This window comes from Sorex fumeus, unplaced genomic scaffold (assembly GCF_029834395.1).
Source record: "Sorex fumeus unplaced genomic scaffold, SorFum_2.1 ptg000171l, whole genome shotgun sequence".
In the NCBI taxonomy this organism is placed as follows: Eukaryota; Metazoa; Chordata; class Mammalia; order Eulipotyphla; family Soricidae; genus Sorex; species Sorex fumeus.
Genome location: NW_026606228.1, coordinates 3,236,130 through 3,247,531, shown reverse-complemented (window position 1 = coordinate 3,247,531; position 11,402 = coordinate 3,236,130). Strand labels below are relative to the sequence as shown.

Genomic DNA, 11,402 nt, shown 5'->3' with positions numbered 1-11,402 from the left:
CATCACAGATTTCAAACTTGGGGCTTGACTCCACTTTAGGTCTGGAATTTGACTTAACTCGGGCCTGCCAGAACCTCCCTCGGCCGCTCCCCCGCCCGCCCCCCGCCGCACCCCGCCCCCAGAGTGGCGAAACATCTTCCTTTCGTTCAGCTCAGGCTTGAGGTTGCGTGTCCACCGGACCTGCTCGGAGCGCCACGCGGGTGCCCGCGCTGCATCCCTTCCCCGCGCCCCAGCGGGCACAGACACGCACACGCCCCGGCCCCCTCAGCCAGCGCCCCCCCAATAATCCATGGCCCCTCCGGCTCCGCCCCCGCCCCGGGCCCGCCCCGGGCCCGCCCCGGGCCCCGCCCCTCGGGCATTGGCTCCGCCCGGCCCCGCCCCCGTCCGCCTCGCTCCGGGCCCGGCTCCGCCCCCGCCGGTTCCCGGGGGGTCCTGCTCCCCGTCCGCTTAGCTCTCGCCTTTCCCGCGCTCGCCTCCCGCCGCCGCCCGGCCTCCGCGTCCCTCTGCTCGCCGCGCTTTCCCCCCACACCCCAGCCGTCTCCGAGCCCACCGCGCCGCCGAGCCGCCCCGACCTCGGTAGGTGCCGCGCGGCGCCCGCCCGCCCGCGACTCCCCTCGCCGCCGCCCCCCGCAAGCCCCGCACCCCCGCGCCGCCGCCGCCTCCCCCCAGCGCCATGGCTTCGCCGCCAACAGGTAGCAGAAAGCGGAAAGTGGCGGAGGCGATCGCTGCCCGCCGGGCCACCCTGGACTTGGAGCCCACGCAGGGCGCGGGGCAGCTGGTGCCCAGTAAGCAGCGGCCCCCCGCGCCCAGTCGCTCGCTCGTGCGGTACCTGCTGGCCCGCGAGGTGGGCTTGCGGGCTCGGCCCGGCCGCCGGGGTGCCGAAGGCGAGCTCGGGGGCTACGCGGTGCACAAGCTGCCCGAACTGCTGACCGAGCGCGAGCTGGCCCTGGGCACCCTCAACAAGGTGTTCGCGTCGCAGTGGCTGAACGCCAGGCAGGTGGTGTGCGGCACCAAGTGCAACACACTCTTCGTGCTGGACGTGCACTCTGGCCAGATCTCGCCCATCCCGCTCCTGCGGGACCGGCTGCCCGGGCTGCCCCGCGCCCAGCCCCTGTGCGGCATCCACGCCATCGAGCTGAATCCCTCCAAGACGCTGCTGGCCACCGGGGGCGAGAACCCCAACAGCCTGGCCATCTACCAGTTACCCGATCTGGACCCCGTGTGTCTGGGCGACCGCCTGGGTCACCGGGACTGGATCTTCACCATCGCCTGGATAAGTGATCGGGTGGTGGCCAGCGGCTCCCGCGACGGCAGCGTGGCTCTGTGGCAGGTAGACACTGACTTGATCAACAGTCGGGCCAGCGACGCCTCGGGGCTGCCCGTGTACACCCACATCCGTCCCCGGGACATAGAAACCATTCCCAGGTCGCCCACCAACCCCTGCAACCGTAAGGTGCGGGCTCTGGCTTTTAGCGCCAGGAACCAAGAGCTGGGAGCGGTGTCCCTCGATGGCTACTTCCACCTGTGGAAAGTCCAGAACAACCTGGCCAGGATGCTGTCCTTCAGGCTGCCCTACTGCCGGGAGAACGTGTGCCTGGCCTTCTGCGACGAGCCGTCCCTGTTCGTGGTGGGCTCACAGTCACACATCTCCTTCCTCGATCTGCGCCAGGGTCAGCAGAACATCTGGCCCCTGTGCCCCCGAGAGGGAGGTACAGGCGTGCGTTCTCTGAGTTTCTACCATCACTTGGTCACCGTGGGCACAGGCCACGGGTCCTTGCTCTTCTATGATGTCCGTGCACAGAAGTTCTTGGAGGAGAGAGCCTCGTCCAGCCAGGACTGCTGTCCCGGACCCTTTCGCAAGAAGCTCAGGCTCACCTGTGGCAAAGGCTGGCTCAACTACAATAACCTGTGGGTGAACTACTTTGGCGGAGCTGGCGAGCTCCCCAATGCTCTCTATACCCACTGCTACAATTGGTCAGAGATGAAGCTTTTCACGGCCGGGGGGCCTCTCCCATCAGGCCTCCACGGGAACTATGCAGGGCTCTGGAGCTAAGGAATGCGGCCCTTGTGTGCTCCCCGTGTCCAGATGTGCTTTGATTGATGTACCTTGCGGACTCCTCGTTTTCCTTCTTCCTTCTGTATTTGTGATTTTATCGCTGCGTGGCTTTTGCCTCCCAGTGGAATGCACCCATCTTAACCTCTGTACGCAAAGAGAGAGAGAGAGAGAGAGAGAGAGAGAGAGAGAGAGAGAGAGAGAGAGAGAGAGAGAGAGAGAGAGAGAGAGACAGAGAGAGACAGACAGACAGAGACACAGAGAGAGACAGAGAGAGACAGAGAAAGAGAGGAGAGGAGAGAAGAGAAGAGAGACTCTGGGACTGCGGGCAGTCAAAACCTTGGCTTTAATACTTTCCTACACCTTTCTGAAAGATCATGCTTTTGAATTTGTATACAGATAAGGATTGACTAATTCATATTTTGTCTTCTCTCTGAGCCACTTTCATATTCTATGTCGAATGCTATATAGTAGTATATACAAAATTATGAACTTTTTCTTTTATTCCGTATTAAAATAGTACTGATCTTTTAAAATTACTTTGTTACTGCAAATGCCTGGTTTATTCAGAGTTTTTGGTAGCAGTGTTTATATATCTGTTCTGGTGAAAAAACCGTAGATTTATAGCACTGTTCCACTTGAAAAATACAAGTTTTCTATTACCATCTTTGGGAAACATTCCATCTCAAAGTGTAATCTTAGTTTTTGTAGTTTTTTGTTTGTTTTGTTTTGCTTGCAGTTTAAAAGTTGTTGGTGCTAAATCAATTTTTAAAAGTTTGTTTTCTTTTGGCAAAAGAGTTCCTATGGAGTCTTGTTTGGTATACCAAAATTTAAATTTGGTAGAACTCTTTAGGAAAATATTGATTCTGCTGATTAAATGTTCTGAATTAATCTGAGAATTTAATCAATCTTTTTCATTTTCAACCAGTATGTAAGTTTTTGTGACCTGTTGCTATAAAGATTTTGATTGCTAAAAGAATGTGATTTTTTGTGTTATAAAGAATGTGATTTTTTTTTCACTTTGTGCCTTAGTATACTATCAAGACTTGTTTGAGCATTTCTGTTTAAGCAACCTGCACAGTTTGACTGCCATTATTCAAAGCAGGGGTTCTTAAGTGTAAATGTAGAATGTAAGGCAAGCTGGAGAGAATGTGTATTGATCCAGTATATAGACTATTTTTGTTGTTACTGCTTTTTTTATTACCAAATATTTTTGGACATACTTTAAAAATGTCCAGTACTGCTTAACTAGATCACAGAAAAAAGAAGCTGCAAAGAAAATTGAGCCCAGTCTAGATTTCATCTGAGGAATTGTAAATTTGTTTTTGTTTTACTAATTCAAAATTAGTAAAACTTCATTGCTAAATTTGAGAGATTCTGAATAAAAATATACTGTTCAGATTAGTGATGTAATAACTTTCACTGTAAAACAGTATAATGTACAGTTATCAAGGGCACAGGGAATTTGGTTTAAGTAGATGAACTGGAAATCAATGGTATATGGAATTAGATTAAACAAAAATACTTTGCAACTCCAGATAAGTGCAAATTGTGGATTGTTAAAAAAAATAGGTTGTGCTTCTCTGTATGTGCAAATAATAGAAGTGATAAGGGAGTTTTACCCTTTCCCAAAACTGGCCAGCTTGTACTGACCTTGTGCTGACCCATGGTATTGTGGCATGCCTGTTTTTTCTTAAATACTTTGGCACTTAGATGTTCCCTTAGTGTCCATGCACTACATGCTATTCAGTTGAAAATATAAAGCATTTAATATAATGTGTGACACTAAAAGTGACTTAAGAAATAAATCAAACTTTTGTTTACATAGATTCTTTTAACAGTTTAGATAGTTGTTATTATATACACCATTATAATTCATTTCTGTGTATGTACTAACCTTCAGCTCAGTTGTAAATGCATTGAGAGCAAAGAAAATAACCATCTTTATATTCTCTTTGCAAAGAATATAACTGTCATCTTTATATTCTCTAGTTTTTCCAGTTATGCCTAGCGAATCTTAGGCAATCAGTAAATATTTATGGAGTGAATGCATTTACCTCTGTAGATCTGAAGTTCAAGACAATAAAAATATATACATAAATACATAAATAAATTTGTAAAATGATGAATAATGTTGAGTCCTGTTGCATTTTACATACTGCTCTCTTTTCCTTTTTAAAAAATAAATCTGCATTTCCAGGTGGTTTTTATATTTATGGTGTTTTTTATATATTTATAAACACATGGTACTGCTTCATGGTAGTGATTCTGATGTGTATTTATCAACATGGCCCATAACAATTCATAATGTACCAGAAGATAGAACAATATGTAAATTATGGATGACACGGGAGTATAATAGTGTCCTGACAGCACTTTTATTTGAGCATTTCTTTAGAATAGTTGTTCAGAAATTAATTTTGAAGTGTCTTTTAAATTATAGCGTATCTTTTTAAAAGAATTAGAATTGGAGCATTTTATGCCTCAAACTTTATTGTCAGTGACTTTATAAATCATAGTGCCTAACTAAAAATAATGGTATATACATATGCATGTATATTCACATATATACACAATTACTAAAAAAATTCACTAAATATGCACTATCTTGTAGTTTATAGAGTATTTTAAAGATATTTTGTCATTATTTTGGGACATCATTGGGGCATTTTTCAGAAGAACACCCATGCAGTATGGGGTGCTTTTCTCTTTGGGAGTGGGCACATGCCCAGCAATGCTCTGGGCTTACTCCTGGCTCTATGCACTGTGAGCCAAGCTCCTTCCTAGAAGTGATCAGGGGACCGTTTAGGGTGCCAGGAATTGAACACCACAGGAAGCATACCCATTGTGCTATGCTCTGGCTGTAGGGTGGAGAAGTGATACTACAGTGGGTAGGACTCCTACCTTGTTCCTAGCCCTCTCGAGTTCGGTTCATTTCTTAGCACCCAATACTGATTTCTGAGCCTAGCCAGGTCGGATTCCTGAGCACAGACCAGGAACCAGCCCTGAGTACTTTGGGTGTGGCCCCCAAGCCAATAAATAAATAAAATATTCAAAAGATATAGAATGGGTCCAGAATGATGACCACAAGTAAGGTGCTTGGCTTACAAACAGCTGATCCATGTTAGATCCCAGACACCTTAGGTGAACCCCTGTACCTGGCAGGAGTGATCCCTGAGCAGAGCCAGGAGTAGGTACACCTCTGGGTGCACCCCCCCCCGAAAAAAAATACAGAAAAAATATCTACTCTAGTTGGTTCTCTGACTTCATCCTTCAGCACTGAATCATTGTATATATATATATATATATATATATATATATATATATATGTATATGATGATCTTTTGGCAGGGGAGAGGGCGACACCTGGAAATTCTCATCCAATGGGGTCAGATGTTCAATGTCAGGGCTTGTGATTACCTGGGCTACCCCCACAGTACTAGTGTGACCCTCAGGGCCACACGTCACTATGCCCGGGGAGCTCTCAGGACTGCAGGAGCTCAGGACAACACCAGAGGAGCAAAGGAGTTCATGAGCCTTCCAAGGCTGTATTTGACAGTGTTCCAGATTTAACCCGGAAGAGTTCATGCTCTGTACAATCTCCTCACCCCTTATTGCTTTAAGATGCCAAATCACAAGCTTGTCTTAAAACACTAAATTACAGAACCAGAAAGATAGTACAGTGGGTTAAGTGCCCCATATGGTTCTTTATGCCAGCCAGGAGCCTGTGGAGCTCAGAGCCAAGAGGAAGCAAGCCCTGATCACTACCAGGTGTGCCCCCCAAACAAACAACAACAACAACAAAAACCCCACAAAAAACAACGATGTACCTTTACTACTTACATATTTATATTAAGCTGAAATTAAAATATTTTTACATGATATCAATTTGGGGGATAAAGATATCTCTAGAAGTACAGTACTTTAGAAGTACCATATATGCTATGAGTGTGATGTTATTGGAAAATAAACCATGGACTGTATTTTTATAAATACACCCAATTAAAATATACAAGGTCATGCAGATATGTATGTACAAATTGCCTATCCCCGTTGCCTACAAAGCCTTAGTTACTGGCTGCAGAAATCATACAAGGTTTAAGGCCTTGCATGCTCCAATCAGGTTCAATCCTTATCACCACATAAGATCCCCTAACACTGTCAGGTGTGATCCAGACACATAGCTAGAGCAAAGTTCTGAGCACCACTAGGTGTGGCTCCCAAACCGAAACAAAACATTAAAGAAACCTTAGTTACTTGTAGCCATGTATAAAAACTTGCTACATAGTCTCATACTTTTCTCCCCATGCACTTTGCAGATTCAAGTTCATGTTTCTCCCATTTACACTTTGGTAAGTGTTAAGTGTCAATTTTTCAAAGGGGTGGGTATTTACTAATCATGGGCATCTGTAAGAAACTGAGATGATTCCTCTGGGGAAAAATCATCTTAATTTATTATGTACTAGCATTCATGAGAAATAAAATTACATTCTCTAACGGTTGGTTTTTATTCAGCTGCACTCTATGATGATTCCAAAACTTCCATTAATTGCTCATTTAGAGTAATTTTAGGAATGGTTCCCAAGCTTTCCCAGATATTTTAGTAATTCCTGATCTCTGCAATTCTTAGGAAAAAATGTGCCCATCACTAGTAGTCTTAATAATACACTAGCCATTTGTGAAGTATAAAATTATCTTGTTGGGCCCAAGAGATAGTTCAGAGCATGGCAGTTGCCTTCTATCCAGCTGATCCTGGTTTAATCCATAACACTGCTACATTTCATATCTTGAGCAGTGCCAAGAGTAGGTCCCTAAGCCAGAGCTAGAATATGACCTGATCATCACTGAATGTCTCCCAAAAGCACCCCCCAAAAAGCAAAAGTTCATCAGTTCATTGGAAACTTGTATTGTGTGGTGATAATCTAACAGCATATTTGCTTATTTCAGTGATTTGCAAACATGGGAGCACATTAGAGCCACCTGGATATATTTTAACCTCAACTCAGACTTGCTGAAAAAGAATTTCCTTATATAAATCATTTTTAGTTTAAAATTAATCTACCATAAACAAATGAAACAGCAATCATAAAACAGGATGTCTGTCCTAGAGATTTATGTTTAGCGGAGGAGAAATATACTTACTATGATAATTGCAAAAATCCACCAATTATAAAAATAACTAAATATAGTGTTGAGGGTATATACTATAAATATGAAAACATGGAAATAACAGCAGCTAACTCTGCCTGAGGAGGCTGTGGAGAACTCTCAGAAGAGGTAATGAAAAGAAAAACAGAAGTGGAGAAAGCTAATACTGGTTTGAAAGTGCAATGTAAAAGTCTGTGATATAGAAATACACATGTACATGTACATGAACTCATCCAGAAGGTTAGAGCTAAGAACACAGAATGGGACCCATCACAATAGAAATAAAAAATGGGAAAGGAAAATAAGGTCCTGGTTCTTAATACAAAAATTCACTTACCTTTCAAAAGTCCTCACTTCAATAATATCACTATATGCTTTTCACATAGTACATAATTAAGGTCATGCAGTTTCCAAAAGTGTGTTTAGTGAATGTTAAACACTACTTTGTAATACCCAAAAAATTATATTTTTTCTTTTCATCTGGTAATCAAGAACTTTTTATTTCTGAGGGGAAAGCTCCCAAGCAGTTAATCAGGTGGGAATAGGGGACATACCCTGTATATACAATCCAGTAATCCAGTTGCTCAGACACTGATTCATAGATGAACCACAGGATGGATTGCCCTCAGGGCCAGTGATATAAGGTGCCACCAGGTCTTGATGGTAGTTATCAGGAACCTTTAGCGCTATACCTAAAGTGCTCCAAGGTGCTGAGGCTAGAAATTGGGGCCTCACAGTTGAGCTGTCTCCTGGCCAAATAATTAGCTTTTATAAGTTTTCTAATACAATTATATTAACCAACAGAGTATAAAGGATTATAAATCAAACCAATATTCCTATTTTTAAAAAGTGAATCAATCTATATTTTGGTTTGGAGTAAATGTGCATCCTTTGTAGAATATAGGGCATTTTACAGTTGATAACTATATATTGATGATGATTCCTTCCTTACAAATTACTTTTTTGTTTTTCCATTTTGGAGGCACAATTCACTGAACACATTGATGATGTCAATGAGAGCAATGATGCTATTTTCACCCTTTCTAATGCCATTATTGTGCCATTCTCTGCTTCAACCTAGGGCATTAATGTTTCATGTTGATTAAATTTTAACATCTAAATTGCTCTTTTATGTTACACACAAATGATAATCTTGAATGCTTCATTCAGAGGCCAGCCACTTTTGTTTCCTCTAGGCTTCTAGAAAATTCTCCAGACAACATCCCCTAGCATCTCAAAAATGGCTCCTTTAGTTTCTCCTTCTTTACGTATGACTTAGAGACAGTTTTACACAGAGGATGTGTTACTCAGCATTTGTTCATAAGCACATATTAAAAATGGAACCATATATTCCCCTATTGACTTAAAATTTTTACAAGTGCCATTTTTATTATGGATTGATTTCCAATTTATATTGGTTTCTAACACACCCACACTGCCTCTACCTCTGAGACATGCAATTCAGTCTTCAAATAAAGACTAAGTGATGTAATGATTCTAATATTTCAAAGAATATTATTAAAGTTTAATTTCAGAATGTCACAAATTAATTCCTATTTTATTTTTGTAGAAAACAGACATTTCCTAAAGTAGGAGATCCTGTCATTTATTTTGTTCTGTATTTATGTATCACACACCAAAACCAATTTTAAGATATTCTTTCATGTCATACCTAAAGGAAATCCCCCCCCCCCCCGGCTTTTCTTTATGAAGTTTGCCCTAGGTATATGTGATTCACTTACAGATATCCCCAGGGAATGATAAATAATCTTTTTTTCTTTGCTTTTACAAAATGTAGAGTTTTTCTTTTGGGGCCCCACCTGGCAGAGCTCAAGGCCTAGTCCTGGCTCTGTGCTCAAGAATTCCTCCTGGTGAGGCCCCACGAGTCATATGGGGGTGCCTGGAACCCAAAGTCAGCTTCCTGCAAGGCAACAGCACTGCTTGCTATACTATTTATTCCTCTAGTTCCATAACTGTCACTGTCAGTGTCACTGTCACTGTCCTCCCGTTGTTCATCAATTTGCTTGAGTGGGCCCAGGAACATCTCCATTGTGAGACTTGTTGTTACTGTTTTTGGCATATTGAATATGTCACGGATAGCTTGTCAGGCTTTGCTGTGGGGGCGAAATACTCTTCGTCTCCGAGAGGGGCGGAAGAATCGAACCCGGCTCGACCAGGCCAGTCGTGTCCAAGACAAATGCCCTACCGCTGTGCTATCATTCCAGGCAGTTCCATAACAAATGTGAAATATTTTAATCAGTTTTAAAGTTTTAAAGTTTTAAAGGGCCGGAGCGATAGCACAGCGGGTAGGGCGTTCGCCTTACAAGCGGCCAACATGGCCGACCCGAGTACGATTCCTCTGCCCCTCTCGGAGAGCCCGGCAAGCTACCGAGAGTATTCGATATGCCAGACACAGTAACAACAAAGTCTCCAGTGGAGACGTTACTGGGCCCGCTCGAGCAAATTGACGATCAACGGGAGGGCCTTTACCTTACCTTTACCTTTTAAAGTGTTGTAATGATAAAGTGAGTTTAGTTCCAGAACTAAAAAGAATGTAATGCAGATGTTCCTTGACTGCTTAAACATCAGGAGCTGATTGTTTGTAGTTGAACATTGGTTTGTCCTTTCAGCCCTGCCTCAGGGAGCCTAGGTTTATTGGGTTACTCCCATCATAGTGATCCTATTCCTCTGTGTTTACTTGTAACTTCTTTCTTTGTGCTCTGTTGACTTGTAATTGTTGTTTTTCTCTTCTTCTGAAGTATTTTGCATAATTAACTCAAAGCAATGTCCCTTTTGTATGGACACAAGAAGACAGTTGATGCTATGCTTTTGTAACTTGGGAGTTAATTGACTCTGAATGATATTTTCTTCCTTCCCGAGGAGGGACTGGATGGACCCAGGGCAAGCTGTGAGCTATATACTACCCTGGCATCAAAATGGGCCTGGTTAAAGCACTATAATACTTAACTATAAGATAAGAGCATGGTCATGGACAAATTCTGTCATGATCCAAAATGTAATAACTAGATTCGAACCATGCTAGGGTTAGGAATAATTAATTCTGCCTGAGCACTGTAGTCTGAGTCTGTGGCAAGATGTCCCCAGGGAGTTGCCCCACAAGCCTCAATGTATCTCTTACTGTGTCCATACAGAATAACTAATATTAATAAATAGAATTATGATGTTAATTAAGATGTTAATTAAATTAATCAAACTAAGGAAAGGCGAAAAACACCGTAAGTGTGGTATTTTGCCTATGATCAAAGGAAGGGCTTTCTTATATTGATTTTGCTACTGGGGTGTGTGGCTATCCCCAATGTGGGGAGTTGTAGAGGGCTAAGAAAGAGAGAGAGAGAGATAAAGAGAGAGTGAGAGAGAGAGAGGAAGAGAGAGAGAGCAGAGCAGCAAGATGGAGTACAGAGAGACTAGCAAGGGGGACAGAGGGAGAAGAGAAAAGCAATATTTACAAGTTAACAGCACAGAGAAAGAGATTACAAGTAAACACAGAGGAATGGGAGAACTGTGATGGAAGTAACCCAATAAGCCTAAACTCCCTGCGGCAAGGCAGAAAGGACAAACCAATGTTATCCTACAATTGCTTATACATTTATTTATATACTTATAAATGTGTATAGCTTCATTTGTGAAAAATATATATGATGACATGTTATTCATTTTTACAAGTAGTTTGGTAGTATTAAGTGTATTTTCATTGTTTTTCTAATAATATCTAAAATACTTTTATCTAAATCTATTACCTAATTTCCCATACCTCCTTCACTAATTTCTCGACACCATTGTTCTACTTTCCTTCTATTCAAATTTGATTACTCTATACTTTAGATAAGCTGAACCATACCATACATTTTGTCACAAATGTCTTATGTCATTTATTAGAATTTCCTTTATATTCATTCATGTTGGATATAGCACGTGCTAAACTTCCCTTTTCTTTTAAAGGACAGATGATAAATGCCAGATTCTGTTGTTCATTTATCTGTTACTAAGCTTTGGGATTGCTTCCATTTCTTATTAAGATTTAGTGCTATAAAAACGGGTATGCAAATATTTATTTCAAATTTTGCTCTTAATTTTTAATATGCACCAGAAGTGCTAATACTGGTTTGCAGTGTGATTATGTGTAGATTTTCATTTTTCCATAGTGTTGATAGCATTCCATTTATTTATTTATGTTGATGAA

The 11,402-nt window shown here is 42.6% G+C and overlaps 1 protein-coding gene across 1 annotated transcript; it reads left to right on the top strand.

The window, feature by feature from the left end:
• The first annotated feature begins 673 nt into the window (after window positions 1-673).
• LOC130017026 (DDB1- and CUL4-associated factor 12-like protein 2) lies at window positions 674-2,247 on the top strand. Its single transcript, XM_056107751.1, has one exon. It carries the CDS (start codon window positions 674-676, stop codon window positions 2,051-2,053), a length of 1,380 nt encoding a protein of 459 aa, XP_055963726.1. The 3' UTR covers window positions 2,054-2,247.
• Window positions 2,248-11,402: the final 9,155 nt, after the last annotated feature.